This window comes from Brachionichthys hirsutus, chromosome 11 (assembly GCF_040956055.1).
Source record: "Brachionichthys hirsutus isolate HB-005 chromosome 11, CSIRO-AGI_Bhir_v1, whole genome shotgun sequence".
NCBI lineage: Eukaryota > Metazoa > Chordata > Actinopteri > Lophiiformes > Brachionichthyidae > Brachionichthys > Brachionichthys hirsutus.
Window position 1 is genome coordinate 475,002 of NC_090907.1, and position 23,745 is coordinate 498,746.

Here is a 23,745-nt window from a genome sequence, read left to right on the forward strand (position 1 = left end):
AAAGTTTGTTTTTTTAAAGTTGACGATAAGATTTATGCAATAAAGATGGAAGAAACCATTTCTCTAAATTAATGCTTTATTATTATTATTATTATAATGACGTTTGTTTCAACTTAACCCTGGACGTCTGCGGACGCGCCAGAAGACGGGTTAGCATTCTGCTTATCAGGCTACGCCCACGGATATGACGTCATCGCGAGGTGTGGCTGGTTTAAATGACCCCCACTGATCGCTCTGATGGGGGCTTCGTCTGTCTTCGCTCTCAGACGCTTTTTAAAATGAATAAATTAAAAGTGCAGCTAAACGCGTCACTTCCTGCTCAGGGTGTCCATTTCCTGCCATATTTTAACGTAGAAGCTGAAGGACGTAAGAATGTGTTGGACGATGTTTGGAGAAATGCTAATCGCTAGTGCTAACTGCTTAGCATGCTAGCTTTAGCAGCTATCTCCTTATAACGGGTTATTTTTTTATGTTGGTCTGATTTCAGCGCTTTCATCTGAATTTAAATGTGCACCTTTAATGACGTCACTGCTTCCTTTCACCCGGCACGCTGGGAGGGACGCGTCCCGATCCGCTTTGATGCGGCCTCGATGCGAGTGAGTGACGTCAGCAGCCGCTCCTCTCCCGACAGGTGAGTGGGTCTGAAGCAGGTGTTCGAACGGACCGACGTGAAACGATGAGCTCGGAGGAAGTGAAGATCCGTTGGGTTTGAGAAGTGACGTGAAGGAGGCTGCTCGTCCTGAACGGGACGCGGCCACATCCGGCCGCTTCCGCCGACATCTTGCCTCCGAGTCGGAGGAGACGGGTGTCCGCTTCCCACCGTCGAATGTCCCGGTGGGGGGACGGCAGAGCCTCCGTGCACCGGCGAGGCGGCACGGAGGCACAGCAGCACCTCCTCGGAGCCGGCGAGGCCCCCGAGGGCCGTCGGTCGGTCCGTCGGTCCGTCGGTCTGCTGCCGCGGCGCGGACAGGTGCACGAAGAACCGACCTCAGAGTACTGCGTGTATTCACCGAAGTAGTAACTGCGTGTATTCGCCGCAGTAGCGAGTAACTGCGTGTATTCGCCGCAGTAGTAACGGCGTGTATTCGCTGCAGTAGCGAGTAACGGCGTGTATTCACAGTATTAGTGAGTAACTGCGTGTATTCGCTGCAGTAGCGAGTAACTGCGTGTATTCGCTGCAGTAGTAACGGCGTGTATTCGCCGCAGTAGCGAGTAACGGCGTGTATTCGCCGCAGTAGCGAGTAACGGCGTGTATTCGCCGCAGTAGCGAGTAACGGCGTGTATTCGCAGTATTAGTGAGTAACTGCGTGTATTCGCCGCAGTAGCGAGTAACTGCGTGTATTCGCTGCAGTAGTAACTGCGTGTATTCGCTGCAGTAGTAACTGTGTATTCGCTGCAGTAGTAACTGTGTGTATTCGCTGCAGTAGTAACGGCGTGTATTCGCTGCAGTAGTAACTGTGTGTATTCGCTGCAGTAGTAACTGCGTGTATTCGCTGCAGTAGTAACGGCGTGTATTCGCTGCAGTAGTAACTGCGTGTATTCGCTGCAGTAGTAACGGCGTGTATTCGCTGCAGTAGTAACTGCGTGTATTCGCTGCAGTAGTAACTGCGTGTATTCGCTGCAGTAGTAACGGCGTGTATTCGCTGCAGTAGTAACTGCGTGTATTCGCTGCAGTAGTAACGGCGTGTATTCGCTGCAGTAGTAACTGCGTGTATTCGCTGCAGTAGTAACTGCGTGTATTCGCTGCAGTAGTAACGGCGTGTATTCGCTGCAGTAGTAACTGCGTGTATTCGCTGCAGTAGTAACTGTGTGTATTCGCTGCAGTAGTAACGGTGTGTATTCGCTGCAGTAGTGACTGCGTGTATTCGCTGCAGTAGTAACGGCACCCTTTCTACCTTCACAGTAGTACAGACGTTACCATGTTCAGTTTTGTTTTGTTGGTTGAGTTCATACAAACTATTTCTGTGCGTATTACGTGACGGCGCTAGCAGCACGATGCTATGTAGCAGCAGGCGGGGATAGCCAATCAGCTCGGAGGAGGCTGGTTGTTGACTCCCACTGACATTCACCTGAGGAACCATGAAGGTGCGTTCAGGTACCGTCACGCCGGCTTCGCTGTGCCAGCTCTGACACGCGTGCCTCGGGTTGCCGATGCCTTCCCTCCTGCAGGATCCGTTGTGTCTCCGGAGGCGGAGTCAAAGCCAGAGGCGGAGCCGGAGCCGGAGCTGCCGTCCTTCTGCTGCGCTGTTGTTTTTTTAGGTTTTGATTTTTGTTAGCGTTGGATGAGAAAATCAAAACCTAAAGAAAATCCAGCGAGGACAGGATTCCCCGAGCTGCTCGCCTGGTTGTCACAGCGCCGTTGAGCAAGGCATGCAGAGTCAGGTACCACTGAAGCTGATCTGTAATCAATACCCATCCCGAACCCTCACTGATTTGTAATCAGTATCTAACCCTGGGTTTGCAGCGCCACCCACACAAACCACCGCTATCATGAGCGAGACTCCTCCTCCTCTTCAGGCGCCGTTCGCTCCATCGTAACCTGAACCACAGCGATCGTGATGTCATCAAATGGGGTCGGTCATCGGCGGCCGCGTCCTCTCGGAGACGCCATCGTTGCTGTAGCTTGGCGTGCTGATCGATTAAACGTCAGCTTCCTCTGCTGGAGCTCCGTGTGGGTAACAGAGCAGCCAATCACAGTCCAGAAGCACCTCTGAGGTCATCACGGCGCCGCAATGGACGCCTCCAAAACGAATCCGGGAGAACTGTCCCAGCAAGACACCAGAGTCTCCTGAAGAACAGAGTGAGCCCTCCTGTCTCACCGTCAATCTGTGTTTACCCAGCATGCTTCACTCCAATGCAGCTTAAATGTTGGTCATATGAAACTGTATGGATGTTGTTTTCAGCCGTGTGTGTGCGCGCTTCACATCTGTCTGATTGATCTGTTTTCAATAAAATGAGTTTCCTTGAGACTTAGTATTATTCAATCAAACTTTATTAAAAACTCCTATGGTACAAACTAAAACATGAATTAGAAGTTGTAAGTCATGTGCGTGAACACACTAACACATAGAGTATGTTAGCGTGTGAACACGCTAACAAACATAGTATGTTAGCATGTAAACACGCTAACACATAGAGTACGTTAGCATGTGAACACACTAACAAACATAGAGTATGTTAGCATGTGAACACGCTAACAAACATAGTATGTTAGCATGTAAACACGCTAACAAACATAGTATGTTAGCATGTAAACACGCTAACACATAGAGTATGTTAGCATGTGAACACACTAACAAACATAGAGTATGTTAGCATGTGAACACGCTAACAAACATAGTATGTTAGCATGTAAACACGCTAACACATAGAGTACGTTAGCATGTGGACACGCTAACAAACATAGAGTATGTTAGCATGTGAACACGCTAACAAACATAGTATGTTAGCATGTAAACACACTAACACATAGAGTATGTTAGCATGTGGACACGCTAACAAACAGAGTATGTTAGCATGTGAACATGCTAACAAACATAGTATGTTAGCATGTAAACACACTAACACATAGAGTATGTTAGCATGTGAACACGCTAACAAACAGTTTGTTAGCATGTAAACACGCTAACGCACATATAGTATGTTAGCATGTAAACACGCTACCAAACAGAGTATGTTAGCATGTGAACACGCTAACGCACATATAGTATGTTAGCATGTAAACACGCTAACAAACATAGAGTATGTTAGCATGTGAACACGCTAACACGGCAGAGCTGGAACTCGTAACAAGCAGGGAGAGCTCAGACAGGAAATGGGAAGTCCAGTACAAGACACAAGGAAATGATTTTCAAAATAAAGCAGGAAGTTGCTGACATCCGCTAAACATGTTGAAATGTCCAAAATGACAGCCTTCTAATCTAACGCCATGGCAACCAAAGAGCATTCCTTAAAATGTCTCAGCCAGGTTGAAAACTTCAGCAGCCATCTGTTGCCATGGCGACCTGGTCTGTAAAAACAGACAGAGGGATGTTTGTTTTCAGCGTCTACAAAAAGACGAGGTGTTTCAGAGATGTGGGAACCTGCTGTTGACTGACCAGTGTGCGTGTGTGTGTGTGTGCATGTGTGTGTGTGTGTGTGTGTGCGTGTGTGCGCGTATGTGTGTGTGTGTGCGTGTGTGTGTGTGTGTGTGTGTGCATGTGCGTGTGTGTGTGTGTGTGCGTGCGTGTGTGTGCGTGCGTGTGTGTGCGTGCGTGTGTGTGCGTGTGTGCGCGCGCGCGTGTGTGTGTGTGTGTGTGTGTGATGGGCACATGAATGGATAGAAGTAGAATTAAATCCTCATCTTTCACCTCCAGCTGAACGTTCGTCCCCCCGTCCCCCGTCCCCCCTCCCTGTGTCTCTCTGGGAGACACGCTGGACGGTTTCCTGGGGGCCCAACCAAAAGCCCTGAAGGAGGATTTCGTGTTACTCTCTGATCCCGGACCAGTTCACCATGTGAACCTGGACCAGTTCACGGCTGCATCACCATACCTGCCTTTGCTCTGATGCAGTCAGGTGGAGGTGTCGATGGGGGGGGGACCACCGGGGACCACCGGGGACCACCAGGGACCACTTACCCTGTTAAACAGCAGCTCCAGGTGAGACACACCTGGCCTCAGAGGGGGCGTTTCCCCTTTGATCGTCCTCTGGTCTCAGGTTTCTGTCGAGGTATTGACCTGAGCCGGTGTGAGCTCACGCCATCGTTGCAGTGCATGATGGGAGTCAGACCGAAGGTGACCCAGGGCGGCGCCAGCTGGCACCGGACCAACAACACAACACGAAATCCTCCAATCAGTGTCACCGACGAGGCGCCGAGTCATTCAGGAAACTGCTGAGTCATCGATCGGGTTAAAACCCATCAATAAATATTCGTCAGCAGTTTGTTTCACCGGAGAAACAAATTAAAGCTGCAAAAAGTCACATTAGCGCCACCAATGACCTACTGCTAGCGATGCTACGTTAGCGCCTGCTAACCCGAACCCAGTGGGCCCCCAGAAGCAACACGGAGGAGGTCTGGTTCTGGTTCTACCGGGGTCCCGAACCCAGTGGGCCCCCAGAAGCAACAAGAAGGAGGTCTGGTTCTGGTTCTACCGGGGGCCCTGGTTCTACCGGGGTCCCGAACCCAGTGGGCCCCCAGAAGCAACAAGAAGGAGGTCTGGTTCTGGTTCTACCGGGGGCCCTGGTTCTACCGGGGTCCCGAACCCAGTGGGCCCCCAGAAGCAACACGGAGGAGGTCTGGTTCTGGTTCTACCGGGGGCTCGAACCCAGTGGGCCCCCAGAAGCAACACGGAGGAGGTCTGGTTCTGGTTCTACCGGGGGCTCGAACCCAGTGGGCCCCCAGAAGCAACACGGAGGAGGTCTGGTTCTGGTTCTACCGGGGGCCCTGGTTCTACCGGGGTCCCGAACCCAGTGGGCCCCCAGAAGCAACAAGAAGGAGGTCTGGTTCTGGTTCTACCGGGGGCCCTGGTTCTACCGGGGTCCCGAACCCAGTGGGCCCCCAGAAGCAACACGGAGGAGGTCTGGTTCTCTGGTTCTGTTCTCTGCTGGACCTTCAAGGAAAGGGTTAACCTCTCTGTAAGGAGACACCAGTCCTCACTCACCTGACCCCGCCCCCCCGGACCGGCCCCGCTGCAGCAGGGCGCGCACCGCCCGGGAAGTTCAGGCACTTTGTTCCGGAGCCGAGGGGGACGGGTCGGATCGGATCGGATCGGATCGGGTCGGGTCGGGTCCAGAACTTCTCCGTCCCACGGACACTGGGTCGAGCCTAAGTTCTGCGCGTTTCCTTCGGACGCGCGGCTTTTGAAAGTGACGCGCACGCGCACGCGCTGGTTACCTGATTGATTGACGGCGGTGATGAGTCGAACTGTTTAAAGTCCAGATCTCGTGATGGACCGGCACCGGATCGTGTTGATGATGATGATGATGATGATGAAGATGAGTGGAGCCGCGCTCAGACCGCAGGTCAGTGAAGAACTGACTCCAGAACAGTTTGTGTCGGTTTACCGGTAATCGATAGGTTAGATTGGAATCCGGAAATCAGTCATGATCAGCAGGAGGAAACTGTCTCTCTCTCTGTCTCTGTCTGTCTCTCTCTCTCTGTCTCTCTCTCACCCTGTCTGTCTCTTCCTCTCTCTCGCTGTGTCTCTCTCTCTGTCTCTGTCTGTCTGTCTCTGTCTGTCTCTCTCTCTCTCTCTCTCTCTCTCTCACCCTGTCTGTCTCTTCCTCTCTCACTGTGTCTCTCTCTCTCTCTCTCTCACCCTGTGTCTCTTCCTCTCTCTCGCTGTGTCTCTCTCTCTGTCTGTCTCTCTCTCTCTCTCTCTCTCACCCTGTCTGTCTCTTCCTCTCTCACTGTGTCTCTCTCTCTCTCTCTCTCACCCTGTGTCTCTTCCTCTCTCTCGCTGTGTCTCTCTCTCTGTCTGTCTGTCTCTCTCTCTCTCTCTCTCTCTCTCTCTCTGTGTGTTTGTCTCTCTTTCATTCTCTCCTGTTTCCCTTCATCATGTGGTTCTGGTTTCTGGGTTCTGGGCGGAGTTTATCTTGGTTGTGTCCTGAACCTGATCCCTTTGGCTGGTTCATCATGACTTGTTTCAGGTGCAGGTGGACCAGCTCAGGTGTGTTATGTCCTTTGGACAGTCCTCCTGGGCCCATTGTAAACCAGTTCAGGGGAGAACCCAGTCACCCAGCCAGTATAGAACCTCGACTACACAGTGGAACCACCAGCAACACCTGGACAGGTCCTCCTGACGTACCTGTGCAGAGCTCGATCGTGCCCCGCCCTCTCTTTCATGTCATCTGTGCTATTTCAGACTCTTTGCAGCAACAGACTGACGGAGACATTTGGAGGAACAAGAAACAAACGCTACGCCATCAACCCGCTGGGACACAAGTGGACTCACCACAACATCACGTACAGGTACCGCTAACAGGTAGCACCAACAGGTACCGCTAACAGGTAGCACCAACAGGTACCGCTAACAGGTAGCAACAACAGGTACCGCTAACAGGTAGCACCAACAGGTACCGCTAACAGGTAGCACCAACAGGTACCGCTAACAGGTAGCACCAACAGGTACCGCTAACAGGTAGCACCAACAGGTACCGCTAACAGGTAGCACCAACAGGTACCGCTAACAGGTACCGCTAACAGGTAGCAACAACAGGTAGCACCAACAGGTACCGCTAACAGGTAGCAACAACAGGTACCGCTAACAGGTAGCAACAACAGGTACCGCTAACAGGTAGCAACAACAGGTACCGCTAACAGGTAGCAACAACAGGTACCGCTAACAGGTAGCACCAACAGGTACCGCTAACAGGTAGCAACAACAGGTACCGCTAACAGGTAGCACCAACAGGTACCGCTACCAAGTACCGCTAACAGGTACCGCTACCAAGTACCGCTAACAGGTAGCAACCACAGGTACCGCTAACAGGTAGCAACAACAGGTACCGCTAACAGGTAGCAACCACAGGTACCGCTAACAGGTAGCACCAACAGGTACCGCTACCAGGTACCGCTAACAGGTAGCAACAACAGGTACCGCTAACAGGTAGCAACCACAGGTACCGCTAACAGGTAGCAACAACAGGTACCGCTAACAGGTAGCACCAACAGGTACCGCTAACAGGTAGCAACAACAGGTACTGCTAACAGGTAGCAACAACAGGTACCGCTAACAGGTAGCACCAACAGGTACCGCTAACAGGTAGCAACAACAGGTACCGCTAATAACTAGAGGTGGGGTGGTGCAGTGGGTAGCGCTGTCTCATCACACCCGAGACCCACAAGGGGGATAAAACAACTGGAGATGGATGATTAGCACTGACTTGTCTGTCCTCCTGTCTGTCTGTCTTCCTGTCTGTCCTCCTGGCTGTCTGTCCTCCTGCCTGTCTGTCTTTCTGTCTGTCCTCCTGCCTGTCTGTCTTCCTGTCTGTCCTCCTGCCTGTCTGTCTTCCTGTCTGTCTTCCTGTCTGTCTGTTTTCCTGTCTGTCCTCCTGTCTGTCGGTCCTCCTGCCTGTCTGTCTTTCTGTCTGTCCTCCTGCCTGTCTGTCTTCCTGTCTGTCCTCCTGCCTGTCTGTCTTCCTGTCTGTCCTCCTGTCTGTCTGTCCTCCTGCCTGTCTGTCTTTCTGTCTGTCCTCCTGCCTGTCTGTCCTCCTGTCTGTCTGTTTTCCTGTCTGTCCTCCTGTCTGTCTGTCTTTCTGTCTGTCCTCCTGCCTGCCTGTCCTCCTGTCTGTCTGTTTTCCTGTCTGTCCTCCTGTCTGTCTGTCCTCCTGCCTGTCTGTCTTCCTGTCTGTCCTCCTGTCTCAGGATCCTTACGTTTCCCAACACGCTGAACGTTGAAGACACCAGGAAGTCCATCAGCATCGCCTTCACCAAATGGAGCGACGTGTCTCCGCTGTCCTTCTCCGAGGTCACCGATGCTAACGCCACTGCTGACATCACTATTGGTGGGCGGAGCTTCAGTCGGGAGCAGAGCGAGAATGGCCGATGCGTCGGTGACCGTGCGTGTCCCGCGTGTGTGTGGGTGCGTTAGGTTTCTACACCTTCAACCACACTGACTGCTGGCGGTCTCCTCTCCACCCGTGTTTCGACGGACTGAATGGCGAGCTGGCCCACGCCTTTCTGCCGCCACGAGGAGAGATCCATTTTGACAATCATGAGTTCTGGATCCTGGGCAAGTCCAGATTCAGCTGGAAACAAGGTACTGCAGTAAAGGTACTCGTCATACTACAAACGCCAGTACAGACGGTAGTACAGGAAGTATGTGTCTGAAACTCTGCAGGGGTGTGGCTAAACGACCTGGTCCAGGTAGCCGCTCATGAGATCGGCCACGCCCTTGGACTGTGGCACTCCAGAGACCCTCGAGCTCTGATGCATCCCAACGCCACCTACACCGGACAGAGGAACGTCGCCCAGGACGACGTCTGGGGCGTCCAACGACTCTACGGTCAGAACCAGAACCAGAACAGAACCGGGAGGCGTGTCTGATGACGCTCCGTGTCGGATGACGCTGCGTGTCGGATGACGCTCCGTGTCGGATGACGCTCCGTGTCGGATGACGGCTCCGTGTCGGATGACGGCTCCGTGTCGGATGATGGCTCCGTGTCAGATGACGCTCCGTGTCGGATGATGGCTCCGTGTCAGATGACGCTCCGTGTCGGATGTCGCTCCGTGTCGGATGACGCTCCGTGTCGGATGACGCTGCGTGTCGGATGACGCTGCGTGTCGGATGACGGCTCCGTGTCGGATGACGCTGCGTGTCGGATGACGCTCCGTGTCGGATGACGCTCCATGTCGGATGACGCTCCGTGTCGGATGACGGCTCCGTGTCGGATGACGCTCCGTGTCGGATGACGCTCCGTGTCGGACGATGGCTGCGTGTCGGATGACGCTCCGTGTCGGATGACGCTCCGTGTCGGATGACGGCTCCGTGTCGGATGACGGCTCCGTGTCGGATGATGGCTCCGTGTCAGATGACGCTCCGTGTCGGATGATGGCTCCGTGTCAGATGATGGCTCCGTGTCGGATGATGGCTCCGTGTCGGATGTCGCTCCGTGTCGGATGTCGCTCCGTGTCGGATGACGCTCCGTGTCGGATGACGCTCCGTGTCGGATGACGCTGCGTGTCGGATGACGGCTCCGTGTCGGATGACGCTCCGTGTCGGATGACGCTCCGTGTCGTACGACGGCTGCGTGTCGGATGACGCTCCGTGTCGGATGATGCTGCGTGTCGGATGACGCTCCGTGTCGGATGACGCTGCGTGTCGGATGACGGCTCCGTGTCGGATGACGTTCCGTGTCGGATGACGCTCCGTGTCGGATGTCGCTTTGCAGGCTGTCTGGATAAGAAGCGGGTCTGTGATCCGTGGGCTCGTCTCGGCTTCTGTGAGCGGAGGAAGACCTTCATGAGGAAGAACTGTCCCCAGCGCTGTGACCTCTGCTACGGTGAGACGACACCACAGGAGCCGGTTCTGTTGGACCGGGCTGGGTCCAGCAGGACCCGGTTCTGTCTATGAGCTTTGTCCCTTTGTCCCTCGGCTATGACCATCACTTCCTGTTCTCCAGAACCCGTGGAAGCCGTCGCCACGGCAACGCCGCCTCCGGCCAACGTCAAGATCAAGATGGTTCCGCGGGGGAAGGTGGTGGGGTTCCGCTGCGGAACCAGGAACCCCCGGTCTCTGCCCAAAGTCAGGTGAGCTGATCAATGCTTATTGATGAAATGCGATCGTGGAAGTAATCAATTAAAACGTCCAGAAACAAACGGTCCAGAAGAGGGTTGGGCCAGAACTAGGGAGCTTCCGGACTCGATCGGAGTCGCTCGTGAGCTCCCGATCAGGACTCAGATATCTGGTTCCTGGCCCACGACGCCCCGCCCACCCCGGAGGGTCCGTGACCCGTTTGGCGTCCTGCTGATCCTCTGCTGCTTCCTCCAGCTGGTTCAAAGACGGCGAGCAGATCCTGACCTCCGTCCCCGGATACATCGTCCTGAAGGACCGTGACCTCCGCGTTGTCGCCAACCAGTTCAACGAGGGCGTTTACACCTGCCGCGTCCATCGCCGTGGAGACGTGGTGTCGGCTAACTCCTGGGACATCCGACTGAAGCCGGAGGAGCCGTCCAACAGCTGATGGGAAGACGCGCATGTTCGGAGCGCGTTCGTGGGCGTGGCTAACATGGCGGATTGTAACCTAATAACCCTTGACCCGTGATGTCATTTACCCATAATTCTCAGGATTCCCTGCAAAACCTGGACAGGACACCGTTTTGAGACGCAACTTTAAGGTGTTGCCTGCTAGTAGACATTTAGACAAGCTAATGCTAATGCTAACAAGTTTTACTTCATATTAAATCCAGTCCATGTATCGGGTTACGTCTGCCTCCATTGATTAAGCACCACCCAACAAACGCGCTCGGTCAGACAAATCAAACACACCTACCAGCAGCATGCTAACTTAGCTACATGCTTAATGCTAACATGCCCGGAGTGTAGGGTGGACCGCCGCCGCCATCTTGTGGACCGACTGGGCTACTGCACCAGCACCAGCCCAGCCGGTCCGTCTCATGACATCGAAACACAGAATCTCGCTTCAAAATGAAACTTTATTAGTTTTGCAGATGGTCCAGGTGAAGCTGCACACAGTGCAGACACACCTGTCAACACCCCCAAACCTTCTGATTCAAAAGACCTTCATCGTGCGTCCACAGAGGAGGAGGAGGACAGGTGCCCCTCCCCCTCATGCTGCACTGATAAGGTGTACTCAGTTGGGGCGGGGCTAAAGCACAGGTAAACAGAGACAGACGCAGGTAGAACCCTGTGGGAAGGTCAGCAGACAGTGGCGCATGAAATCAACAGATAACGGAGTCTTCGGGGGCGGGGCTGTTTTTTGGGGGCGGGGCTGGCTGGGTCGTTTGGTCGTTTCGGGGCAGAGCCACAGATGTCAGAGTTCTGGAATATTTTGGTCGTTTCTCCCCCTCCCTGTCACTGTAGCTCCGCCCCCTGCTGGTGACATCACTACATGCCCATCCGGATGCTCTGGATGATCTGGAAGATGGCTGCAGAAACACACAAACAGAAAATGATTTGTAGCTTTTCCTTTAAAGACTTTTCTGTGACATTGGAGGCAAAATGATCTTAAAATGTAGCTGATCAATAACGGGATCAATAACGGCTCAATACAGCAATCTCTGGTGGTCCTGAGCCCCCATCCTCCCAGAGGCCCTTTAGCCTGACCCGGATCCAGCTTCTGTGAACTGTAATGTTATAACATTATAACACAATGTAATAACAACATAATTACACGCCGAGCAGCCGGGCAGATACCAGCTGGACTTTGCTGTTTGGTTAGTCTCTGCTTTTCAGAACACGGTGAGCGCTCTGTTCTCTGACCCATCTTTGTCACGCGTGAGCACTCACACACACACACACACACACGTACACCTGAAACGCACACACACACACACACACACACGTACACCTGAAACACACACACACACACACGTACACCTGAAACACACACACACACACGTACACCTGAAACACACACACACACACACACACGTACACGAACACACACACACACACGTACACACACACGTACACCTGAAACACACACACACGTACACGAACACACACACACACACGTACACACACACGTACACCTGAAACACACACACACACACACACACACACGTACACCTGAAACACACACACACACACACACACACTGGTTTTTGTTGATTTGTCCCAAAGGACAGAGCAGGGTGACATTTCTCGTCTCAAAGTCCCGCCCACCTGCTGACATCATAAGGGGGAGGAGTTTTTGCCCTGGGGATCATCGACTGATGATTTCCTCTGTAGATCAAAGGAATCACTAATAATTTGTGACAAATGATAGAACCAGCGAATAAAAAACGGTTCTGTGGAGTTTCTGCTCGAATGCTGGGGGGGGGGGGGGGGGGGAGGAGAGGAGGAGGAGGAGGAGACCCACCAGACCCACAGACGACGAAGATGAAGAGCGCCAGCAGCCAGGGGCCCACACCTTTGTCATCGGACAGAGTCCTCTGGAAACAGCAGAACCAGGTATTGATTACTGATCAGGTCTCACAACAAGCAGCAGATCAGCAGCAATCAATCAATGTGATTGATTTAAAACGACCAGTGAAGCCTGGTTATTGGTGTTCGCGGCCCTGAGGCTGAACCAGAGCCAGACCCGGACCCGGACCCGGACCCGTTGTTGAACTCACCGTTGACTTGGCCACGTTGCCTCGCTGAGTGATGTTTTTGCTGTGCTTCTCGTTCGCCATGCGGATCCTCTGCTTGGCCACCATTTTGTTTTTGCTTGTTGTCTCTCTCCGGTTATTGTTTACGAAGCGACCCGCTTTTCTCTCGGTGACGCTTCTCCGGTGGCGAACCGACTAGGAACTCCGCTCGCTTGTCGACGTACTCAAAAAGCTGAAGACCCGCCCTTCAAACCCCGGCCGGACGTGACGTTTAAGTGTTAAATTATTGCATGTCAAAGCAAGACTTCCTGTAGGCGCTTTCAAAGTTAAAGTCCACAGCGATAGAATGGCGTCACTGCTGTCCTTCTTGCAAAAACTCTGTCCCCTCTACAAAATATATCAAAGATCAAATATAAATAGCACTTTCTACAGATTCCGGAGTTTTATTTAATTTGGTAAGCAAGGGAAAGTTTTGAAAATGGCAGTCACTGGCCAGCCGGAAATGCAGAATGAAATGTCCTACGCAGTCTCACGCTTCACGTTGTCTTCCTCGTCTGTCTGATAACCGTTTCTGACGTCATCCGGTACGTCGTACAACTCAGCGTGCTATTACTTTGAAAACGGAAGTCGCGTCGTTGTCATTGATTATGCGACCACTTGGTTCATCCTTTGAATTCAAACTCGACTCGAAACCGTTTTTTTTATTATTTTGTGACGCCGGGTGTCGTTTTAGGTTAAATTAATACACCCGGTAGGAATAAATCCGGTTAATACATTTGTTTTTGAATACGTGTTTGACAAATGACCGCGCGTATGCTAACGTGGCACTGTGGGCCCCGCCTCCTGCCGACCTCACGCACTTCCGGTGGATACTTCTCTCCTTCCGGCAAAGAAGCATGGCGTCCTCCATCCCGCTGTTGGCAGGTGGGTGATTTCTGCGTGGCGTAAACTTTGTTCTTGTGTTTAAAGCGGCGCGTGACTGAAAACGAACCGGTCGAAACGGAAACATCGAACGTTTAAGTGTTCGATCCAGTTTCATTTAGAGATAGTTCGACTAACGTTTAAACTGTGATGATATTTATTGATTGTTTGCAGCAAACGAATTGGCAAAAGTTGTTGCGGTCGGCCTGAAGCCCTGCACCGGTAGCAAAGGACAAATGATGGCACGCTGCCCGGTCCCGGTCCCGGTACCGGTCCGGTGATGAAGAGGGATGACGTTTATCTCCTCAGACAGAACTATTGATCATTGATCAACGTTTGGTCTGATCGATGAACATTCAGAGATCATGAATAAATGATTATTCAATCAGAACGAAGCGGCGCCGGAACCGGCCGCGTGGCGTCGCAGCGTATTGACGACCCGATCGGCCAATCATCTCTCTGATCGCTGTCCTTCTGGCTCTTGTTCAACCAATCAGTGCGAGGATCCGAGGGCACGTCTCTGCTCATTGGTCCCCCGAGATGTGAGCAGCACCCGTCCTTCCAGAGGTAACCCCGCCCCCCCTTCACGTTGCTAGGTTACAGCATCCTCAGCAGCGTGTTTTCTGCCTCAGGGACGCCGCGCCCGGCCGCTGTGTCTCCTTCAGCCGGGACGGGACGCTGTTCGCCTGGTGCAACGGACACAAGTAATCAATGGCCGTCTGCCTGACCGCCTGTCTGCCTGACCGCCTGTCTGTCTGGCCGCCTGTCTGCCTGACCGCCTGTCTGCCTGACCATCTGTCTGCCTGGCCGTCTGTCTGCCTGACCGCCTGTCTGTCTGGCCGCCTGTCTGTCTGGCCGCCTGTCTGCCTGACCGCCTGTCTGTCTGGCCGTCTGTCTGCCTGTCTGCCTGGCCGTCTGTCTGCCTGACCGCCTGTCTGCCTGGCCGTCTGTCTGTCTGGCCGCCTGTCTGTCTGGCCGCCTGTCTGCCTGGCCGCCTGTCTGCCTGGCCGCCTGTCTGTCTGGCCGTCTGTCTGCCTGACCGCCTGTCTGTCTGGCCGTCTGTCTGCCTGGCCGTCTGTCTGCCTGACCGTCTGTCTGCCTGACCGCCTGTCTGCCTGACCGCCTGTCTGTCTGGCCGTCTGTCTGCCTGGCCGCCTGTCTGTCTGACCGCCTGTCTGTCTGACCGCCTGTCTGCCTGTCTGTCTGGCCGTCTGTCTGCCTGTCTGTCTGGCCGTCTGTCTGCCTGTCTGTCTGGCCGCCTGTCTGCCTGACCGCCTGTCTGTCTGGCCGCCTGTCTGCCTGGCCGCCTGTCTGTCTGGCCGCCTGTCTGTCTGACCACCTGCCTGTCTCCCAGTGTCTCTGTGGTGAAGTGTTCAGACGGCTCCATCCTGTCCACCTTTGACCTCCCGAAGACGTCCCTGCTGGACTTCTCTCCTCGCAGCAGTGTCCTGGTGACCTGGCAGGCCTACAGCAGTAAGACTCGGACCAGAACCAGAACCAGAACCAGAACCGGGTCCACAGCCGGTCTGTTGGTGTGATGATGTCTCGGAGCCGCTAACGGCGCTAGCGAGCTAGCTGCCCTCGTTGGCTAATATTAGCTAGCATTCTGCTGTTGATAGCTATTCAGTGAAGAAGAGAAACAAGGCGTGGCCTCCAGAGGTTGATGACATCATTCTGTGTTGCAGAGACGCCCAGCTGTCCTCAGGGCGGGGCCAACCTCCAGCTGTGGAGCCTGAAGACCGGTCAGCTGATCAAAGGCCTGTATCAGAAGAAGGTGGAGTCATGGTGCGTCAGACAGACAGGCGGTCAGACAGACAGGCGGACAGACAGACAGCTGTCTGCTTGCGTGTGATTGGCTGCAGGTGTCCCAGCTGGTCTGAAGATGAGGAGATCTGCGTAAGAAGCGTCAACAACGAGCTGCATTTCTACGAGAACCAAGACTTCAGTAAGGAACTGGACCAGAACCCAGAACCCCTCGTACAGAACCCAGAACCCCTTGTACAGAACCCAGAACCCAGAACCCCTTGTACAGAACCCAGAACCCCTTGCACAGAACCCAGAACCCAGAACCCCTCATACAGAACCCAGAACCCCTCATACAGAACACAGAGCCCAGAACCCCTCGTACAGAACCCAGAACAACTCGTACAGAACCCAGAACCACTCATACAGAACCCAGAACCACTCGTACAGAACACAGAGCCCAGAACCCAGAACCCCTCGTACAGAACCCAGAACCCCTCATGCAGAACCCAGAACCCCTCATTCAGAACCCAGAACCCCTCATACATGAGCGTTCCGTGTTGGGGGAGGAGCTACTGACGTGTTTCTTTTGTCAGACGTGATCGCCAACAAGCTTCACATGCAGAAGGTGTCCGATTTCGCCTTGTCCCCTGGAGGACAGCCCAGCAAGGTGAGGACCGGGGGGGGGCTGACCCCGCCCCTGCAGCCGAGGGCCAGGGGGGCGCCGGTCTGACCCCCCTCTCATGTGCCCCCCCCCAGGTCGCCGTCTATGTCCCAGGCAAGCAAGGAGCGCCTTCATTCGTCCGCCTGTATCAGTACCCGGTCCTGGGGGGTCCGAGCGCCGCCCTCGCCAACAAGAGCTTCTTCAAGGCGGACAAAGTGGTCCTGCAGTGGAACCGGCGAGGTGGGGGCCCGGTTCTGAAGGTCCCGGAGAATCAAGCGTCCCTCGCTTGACGCTACTAAGCGAGCCGCTTCCTTCCAGGCTCGGCGCTGCTGGTGACGGCGAGCACCGAGGAGGACAAGACGGGGGCGTCGTACTACGGCGAGCAGATGCTGCACTTCCTGGCGGTCAGCGGGGAGACGGCGCTGGTCCAGCTGCGTGAGTGTCCGGGTCCGGGTCGGCGTGGCGTGTAGCAACGTGTCCTCCGGAGACTCCGCCTCAAAGCCCCGCTTTGTTTGACGCAGTGAAGCGGGGGCCGGTCTACGACGTGGCGTGGAGCCCGGGCTCCTCAGAGTTCTGCGTGGTTTACGGCTTCATGCCCGCCAAAGCCACCGTCTTCAACCTCAAGTGCGACCCCGTGTTCGACTTCGGGACGGGGCCGCGGAACGCCGCCTACTACAGGTGAGGCCTCGGAGCCGCGCGTCTTCTGGACCGGGACCCTCACCCTGTTGTCCTTCCTGTGTTCAGTCCTCAGGGACACATCCTGGTCCTGGCCGGCTTCGGGAACCTACGGGGACAGATGGAAGTCTGGGACGTGAAGAAATACAAGCAGGTGAGGACGAAGCAGGAGCTGATGATGATGATGATGATGATGAAGAAACCTCGAGGAGGCCCGAGGACAGAGCCTTGATGAACGCCACGCTGATTTTTGACAGGTGTCCAAACATCAGGTGCCCGACGCCACGCACTTCTCCTGGTGTCCTGACGGAGAGCACGTTGTCACGGCAACGTGCTCTCCGCGGCTGCGCGTCGCTAACGGCTACAAGCTGTGGCACTACACCGGCTCGCTGCTGCACGCCTGGGACGCGGCGCCCGAGTCGCAGCTGTGGGAGGTTCTCTGGCAGTCGTTCCCCGACGGCAGCTTCCCCGAGCGGGCCGTCAAGCAGCAGGCGGCCTCCAGCGAGGCCCCGCCCACGCAGGCGTACCGCCCACCTGCGCTGAGACACCTGCCGGCCGCTCCGAGCGCCAAACTGGTGAGGAAATAAAAAGTGCTTACACGTTTTATCGCCTAATCCCGCCCCCCAGCATCAATTTAACCAATCAAATCATCTGAAGGAAATGCTCTTACCCCCCCCCCCCCCCGTTTGTGTCAGCACGAGGAGGAGCCTCCTCAGAACATGCGTCCGGGTGCGGAGAAGGCTAAAACGGCCCTGAAGAACCAGAAGAAGCGAGAAGCCAAGAAAGCTGCCAGGCAGGTCAGCCGACCAATCAGAGGCCTCTGAGCACGCTATTGGCTGCTGCTCCAACCAGCTGGTGTCCCGGCGCTGCTCTAAAACGTTGTCGCGTTGCAATGCAGGAGGCTAAACCCGAGCTAGAGCCGCCCTCTGACCCCGCCCCTTTCAGCGATAACCAATCAGAGCCCAGCAGCGGTGACCCGGAGGTCGACAAGAAGTTGAGGAATTTAAAGAAGGTGACGAATGCGTCCTTGGATCTCAGGTGAAGTCATCAGGTGTGTTCTGTGCTGTGATTGGCTGCTGTGTGTCTTTCAGAAGCTTCAAGCCATAGAGGAGCTGAAGGAGCAGCAGGGAGGCGGAAAGGTCCTGCAGAAGAACCAGGTGGGCGGAGTTATTGCCGGTGATTAGCCAAACGTGATCGGGCTGCTGATCAGCTGTTTCTGTCTTCAGCTGGAGAAGATGCAGAAGGAGGAGCAGCTCCTGCAGGAGCTGAAGGAGCTGCAGATCAGACAGTAGGACTTCAAGCCCCGCCTACAGGCCAATGGGGCGGGCTCTATGTGGACACGCCCCACACATCCATCCACTGTTGGATATCTGGTTCTATCTGTTGCTGAGGGCATCAAACCATTCCTCTGTTTTTGGAGGTTACCTAAAGGAATTCTGGGAAATGACACGTTGTCCCTTCAGAATAAAAGCCTTATCTCTGTTCTGTTCTGCTTGAATGAAAGTAATAAAGTTTGTTCCGTGTGTCCTCGGCTTCTCGTCTGGAGGACGTTTGTGTTCTCACCAGCAGCGTTTGAATCAATGAAGCTTGAATAATCTTGAAGATAATCAGGAGACTTTCTCTTCATGGATGAAGTAAAAGTTCAGCAGTGAGAGTCTGTCATTGGTTGATTCTACTGCCAATCAAATCTATGCGCGTTCTTATTGGCCGGTTCCTGGCCGGGGGTTTCCTTTATCTGGTCGTTCGCTTGCACGAGGCCCCGCCCGGGTGCGTTGCGCCTGTGTTCATATCGAACGGGCTCATAGCTTAGCGTAGCATAGCGTAGCATAGCATAGCGCGGTGTTTGTTCAGCTGGCTCATAAGATAGTTATTAACAATAGTAATGAGATGTCTGCGGTGTCGGTGTTTGCCTTAACGCGTTCCCTCCCAGCGGAAACCAGCGTTACGTTTAAAGCGCGTCACGGAAACGTCAGTAAGCTAACACGCAGCGGGTTAGCTGGTTAGCTGGTTAGCTGACTGGTTTATTACAGACTGGTGCCGCTCGTTGGTGGAAGCAGACTGACGGACGGACACGCCTCTGGTGAGGTCATCTTTTTTGTATTACCTTTATTGATAACAAGTCGTAAACGGTGACACAATGCAACCCCTTACAATGGAAGCGGCTTCTTCTACGGAGCCCCGGAAAGTTAAAGAAACGTCTAATGGCGCCGACACCGACCGAGCAACAAGCCTTTCATCCGCTCTAAACGTCTGCTGTTAACAAGGGATCTTATGTCTTTAGATGTTCGGCCAATCTCAAAATAAAACCACACTTCTCCACGACGCGTCCTCCATTTTGACCCGGAAGTAAACAAATGGTTAGCACAGCAGCATTGCTAACAAAACAAAAACGAGTTAAACTAGCTTAAGTAAAAAGTAGTTTAATTTAAAACCAGCTTTAGTTTAAACTAGCATGACTTTAAAACTAGCTTCATTTTAAACTAGCTACATTTTAAACTAGTTTGAGTTTAAAACTGGCTTCATTTTAAACTAGCTACATTTTAAACTAGTTTGAGTTTAAAACTGGCTTCATTTTAAACTGGCTACATTTTAAACTAGTTTGAGTCTAAAACTAGCTTCATTTTAAACTAGCTACATTTTAAACTAGTTTGAGTTTAAAACTAGCTTCATTTTAAACTAGCTACATTTTAAACTAGCTACATTTCAAACTAGCTACATTTTAAACTAGTTTGAGTTTAAAACTGGCTTCATTTTAAACTGGCTACATTTTAAACTAGTTTGAGTTTAAAACTAGCTTCATTTTAAACTAGCTACATTTTAAACTAGTTTGAGTTTAAAACTAGCTTCATTTTAAACTAGCTACATTTTAAACTAGCTACATTTTAAACTAGTTTGAGTTTAAAACTAGCTTCATTTTAAGCTAGCTACATTTTAAACTAGCTTGAGTTTAAATCTAGCTTCATTTTAAACTAGCTTGAGTTTAAAACTAGCTTCATTTTAAACTAGCTTGAGTTAAAGCCCTCTTGCGTTTACCCGAGCTTCATTCTTAGCTAACTAGTAGCAGGACCCGCCCCACCCAGAGTTCGGTCCAGTGAACCACCTTTTCATTGAATGTGGCCCCACAGATGGATCCGATTGACGCGGCCCCCAGAGGACCGGACCCCCCCGCGGTGGGGCTCAGCCTGTGTGACTCGACACCCCTGCTGTGGAGGGTGAAGGACCTGCAGTCGCTGAGGTCCCAGGGCCTGGTGGGGGCGCTGCTGGGTTCGCTGCCCCGGACCCCGCACCAGAACGTACGACTGGGCCGCCCGCTGCTGCTGCTGCCGGAGGAGGAGCGACTCCTCACGGAACGCCACGCAGCTGCAGCCTCACCTGCTGCTAACCTGGTCAGTGGTCTTCTGTTCACCAGGTGACCTAGTCAGTGCGTAGAGTGGTGACCGGGGCGTCGTCTTCAGCAGGGCGGCGGCGCGCTGGCGCTGCAGGTGCAGCAGCACGAGGAGGAGCAGCTGAGGAGCTACGAGGAGCAGAGTGTCCTCGCTCTGGAGGACAGGAAGGTGGCGCTGCTTCGGGCTTTGACCTCAGGTTGGTTTCACCTGGTCTCTGCTGAAGGCTCCTGGCCCGGGAGCCTGATCTAGCGGTCCTGGTTCTGGTCCTCAGGCTCAGAGACCGGAGCTGAGGACCTCCCGGGTCGCCTGGAGGCTCTGGACCACAGCTTTCACTTCCCCCGGTCCGCGTCGGCGGTCCAGCTGAGCACGGCCCGGGCGGGGCTGAGTTACTGTCCTGAGGACCGGGCCTTCCTACAGGCCAACTGGCCAATCAGAGGACACAACAACCTGCAGTGTGATGTCCGGTACCAGGTGTTCAGAGACCTGCGGGGGCGGGGCTTTTACCTGACCTCGGCTGGGAAGTTTGGAGGAGACTTCCTGGTATATCCAGGTCAGTGTTTTACCGTTTTTATTTGCCCCATGGTCCTAAACTCCGTCGCTATTCTTCTACATTTGATTTGTTTACCTGGAAGCATTTGCCCAAAGGTTAGCCCCGCCCCTCGTTCAGGTAATATTGTAAACTGTTATCGATGAATTTCAGAGAAGAGGGCGGCTGGTGAATCATCAATAAATCTCCTCAGAACCTGCTGCTAGCGGCGGTGCCGTTCTGGTTCTGGTTCTGGTTCGTCTCGCTCATCTTTGTTCTCTTCTTCAGGTGATCCGCTTCGTTTCCACGCCCACTTCATCGCCGTCTGTCTGTCCGTGGACGAGTCCGTCTGCACGCTGGACGTCCTCGCCCTGGCCCGTCTGGGGTCCAACGTGAAGAAGACGGTTCTGCTGTGCTCGCCGGGGGCGGGGGGAGGAGTCCTGTACACCTCGCTGCAGTGGAGCGGGATGGTGTGAAGCAGAACCTGCAGATGACCTTTGACCTGCTGCTCAGGGAGGAACTGAAACAGACCCGTCCCAGAGCGGCCGCCGTTAGGAACTGGATCTGGTTGTTTTATTGTTCCAGAGCAGGACGCTGCTGCTTGACGGGTCGGTACCGGGTCGGTACCGGGTCGGTGAGTCCGGTTAACACGGTAATAAACGAGACTCGATCACAGACTGGCTTTTATTCTCCAGATGTTCTGATCGGGTTCAGCGCCGGCACGACTCCGGCCCGACTCCCCTCAGCGACGTCCGGACGGCCCAACAGAACCGCCGAGTGGCCGTTTGTGTGAATACAATAAAACGGGACAGAATCAGGAAGTTAAACAGGTGAGGAAGAGGATGCTGAGGACGAAGACCGGCACGCGTGTTAGCATTAGCATGTTAGCCACTGTCAGACATCAAAGTGAGTTTGAGGCAGTAAAGAGCAGCAGGATGCGTTCACTGAAGCTCGGAGAAAGCGACGCTCACGTGAAACCCTCGGTCCTGGGTCGGTAACCGGGTCGGCGGGTCGGGTTCACCACCAGAACCATTCTGTGGCTCCTCATCGATTGGCTCAGTACATGAGGTCGGCCGCACCCCCGCTCGGCTCCGCCTCCTTGGCGTCCTGGAAGGGGAACCGGATCCCTGCCAGTCGGATCAGCACCATGTTGAGTCCGTGCAGGAGGAAGACGAGGAGGAAGAGCCAGAAGCAGCGGCCGTACTGCTCGCCGTGGGTCCGGAACACGTTCCCCTCGTTGAAGTTGGCGATCCGGTCGGACAGCTGATGGAGGTTCACCTCGGAGGCGAACAGAACCAGCACCAGGCAGCTGCACACACCTGCAGGACAACCGGACCGTTCCTGTCAATAAAGTTTACCGTGAAGCCGCCGGGGCCGATCGGATCAATAAACGACAGAATCGTCTGTTCTCTGGGATCCGGTCTGGTACTGCTGGTCGTCATGACGACGCGCTCCTCACCGCAGGTGAAGCTCCACAGGTAGAGCCCGGTGGGTCCGTGCAGCGTCTCGTACGGCCGGCCCAAAGCGTTGAAGAAGAAGAAGCCGGAGGCCACGGAGGAGAGCAGCGTCGCCGCACCACAGAAGAAGAGCACGGCGACGTGGAGGCCCGCCGGGATGGCGCCGAGCAGGTCCGGGAAGACTGGGGGGAGAGCCCGGTCAGAACCGGAACCACGGGCCCGTTCAGGCAGAACCCGTTTCACGTCGACCATCCGAGTGGAGTCAGAAACGAGCGCTCCCTTTCTCACCCCCCCCCCCCAATTACAGTCCTAACCTACATAAAGCTTGAATGATTCAGTGCATGACGTCACTCGGCCCTGCGCGTGACCCCTCCCCCCGCTGGTTTGATCGACTCATAAGGTGAGGAGCCTGTGTTTCTCCCGTGCGCGCGCACTCACCTGACACGCGCGCCGGCCTCTCCCCCAGCCCGCACCGCTTCACCTTGTGCGCGAGGAACAGGCCGTAGCTCAGCCGCCCCCGGAACTGCTCCAGCTCCGCCCCGGTGGCGTTCACGAGCTCCGCCGCGCTCCGGCACACGACGGTCCCGGTGACCCAGCAGGGCAGCCCGGTGGCCACGGCGGCCGCGAGGGCGCAGCCGAGGCCCAGGAGGCCGGAGGCCGAGAAGAGGAGCCGCTGGTGTCGGGTCGGCATGGCTCGAGGAGCAGAGGAGCAGAGGAGCAGAGGAGCGCATCTCCTCCGCCTCCCACCAGAGCGCAGCAAGCGCACGCACTGAGCTCCGGCAGGTCACCATGGCAACAGCGGGTTCTGTTTCAGAGGCCTGCGGTGACGGTCAGCTGATTGTAATCCACTACATCCGGTAACTGATTACTGGACCTCACGTTGAGGTTGCGGGTTCCACCGCAGCTCCTCTTCATCAGTCAGTGCTGAAGTTCTTCAAAGGCCCCCAAACCCGAACCACCGGCGGACCAGGAGTTCTGATAAATACCTCCACCAAGGAGGTTCTGGATCTGGTTCTGGTTCCGGTTCTGGTGGTGTTTTTCTGTCTCTTATCAGGACCACAGGAAACCTGCTGGATGGAGCTGGATCAATAAAACCTGGAGGTGGTCCTGGTCTCACTCGGATCCATTACATTCTGACAGCGATCCGGATTCCCGTCTGGATACTGAAACATCTGGATTCTCCCATTTACTCATAAAGGGGTCCGATCTGAACCAGCACGAAACGTCTTCTGGTTCTGATCCAGAATGAGGTCAGGAACAAATATTACATTTAAACATTAAAACCATTTATGGATTAAGAATCAGTTAAAAATGTTCATGTTGGTGTTTAAAGATACCAGAACAATCTAGAACTTTCTGGTGCTGATCCAGATCACCGTGTAGAACGTCATCAATAGTGAACACAATATGGTTCTCAGAGTTCGGTTCTGCTCCCGAACGTCTTTCTGGAAACGAACCTGATGAAGAACATAATTCCCTCCAGCAGGTGGAGCCAGAGGCTCCTCCCCTCGAGGATTCGACGTGATGACGTGTGACGTTGGGTGAGAAGCGGCGCGGGAGCGACAGTTCGGCTGCAGCCGGTGGGTCAGCAGCAGAGAGACGATCAGCGCGCAGGATGA

The 23,745-nt window shown here is 54.3% G+C and overlaps 5 protein-coding genes across 5 annotated transcripts; 3 read left to right on the forward strand and 2 right to left on the reverse strand.

Annotated features, from left to right (window-relative positions):
* Positions 1–5,696: 5,696 nt before the first annotated feature.
* Positions 5,697–10,887, forward strand: mmp23bb (matrix metallopeptidase 23bb). The gene is made up of 8 exons (XM_068745360.1): positions 5,697–6,000; positions 6,843–6,949; positions 8,345–8,484; positions 8,571–8,738; positions 8,820–8,984; positions 9,871–9,981; positions 10,102–10,228; positions 10,470–10,887. Exons 1-8 carry the CDS (start codon positions 5,926–5,928, stop codon positions 10,660–10,662), a joined length of 1,086 nt encoding a protein of 361 aa, XP_068601461.1. The 5' UTR covers positions 5,697–5,925; the 3' UTR covers positions 10,663–10,887.
* Positions 10,888–11,015: 128 nt separating this feature from the next.
* On the reverse strand, positions 11,016–12,966 carry LOC137901347 (stress-associated endoplasmic reticulum protein 1-like). Its single transcript, XM_068745369.1, has 3 exons — positions 12,779–12,966; positions 12,523–12,595; positions 11,016–11,587 (listed from the first exon to the last, which is right to left on the reverse strand). The coding sequence occupies exons 1-3, from the start codon at positions 12,860–12,862 to the stop codon at positions 11,547–11,549; spliced, it is 198 nt and encodes a 65-aa protein (XP_068601470.1). The 5' UTR covers positions 12,863–12,966; the 3' UTR covers positions 11,016–11,546.
* Positions 12,967–13,650: 684 nt separating this feature from the next.
* On the forward strand, positions 13,651–18,239 carry eif2a (eukaryotic translation initiation factor 2A). The gene is made up of 16 exons (XM_068745359.1): positions 13,651–13,678; positions 14,173–14,242; positions 14,308–14,379; positions 15,030–15,148; positions 15,361–15,460; positions 15,538–15,620; positions 16,015–16,088; positions 16,178–16,322; positions 16,401–16,517; positions 16,604–16,760; positions 16,827–16,911; positions 17,015–17,332; positions 17,453–17,554; positions 17,656–17,769; positions 17,849–17,914; positions 17,984–18,239. Exons 1-16 carry the CDS (start codon positions 13,651–13,653, stop codon positions 18,047–18,049), a joined length of 1,716 nt encoding a protein of 571 aa, XP_068601460.1. The 3' UTR covers positions 18,050–18,239.
* Positions 18,240–18,537: 298 nt separating this feature from the next.
* Positions 18,538–21,338, forward strand: tsen34 (TSEN34 tRNA splicing endonuclease subunit). Its single transcript, XM_068745365.1, has 5 exons — positions 18,538–18,837; positions 19,883–20,143; positions 20,213–20,339; positions 20,415–20,693; positions 20,958–21,338. The coding sequence occupies exons 2-5, from the start codon at positions 19,883–19,885 to the stop codon at positions 21,143–21,145; spliced, it is 855 nt and encodes a 284-aa protein (XP_068601466.1). The 5' UTR covers positions 18,538–18,837; the 3' UTR covers positions 21,146–21,338.
* A 387-nt stretch (positions 21,339–21,725) lies between these two features.
* Positions 21,726–22,817, reverse strand: clrn1 (clarin 1). Its single transcript, XM_068745367.1, has 3 exons — positions 22,565–22,817; positions 22,129–22,308; positions 21,726–21,988 (listed from the first exon to the last, which is right to left on the reverse strand). The coding sequence occupies exons 1-3, from the start codon at positions 22,815–22,817 to the stop codon at positions 21,726–21,728; spliced, it is 696 nt and encodes a 231-aa protein (XP_068601468.1).
* Positions 22,818–23,745: the final 928 nt, after the last annotated feature.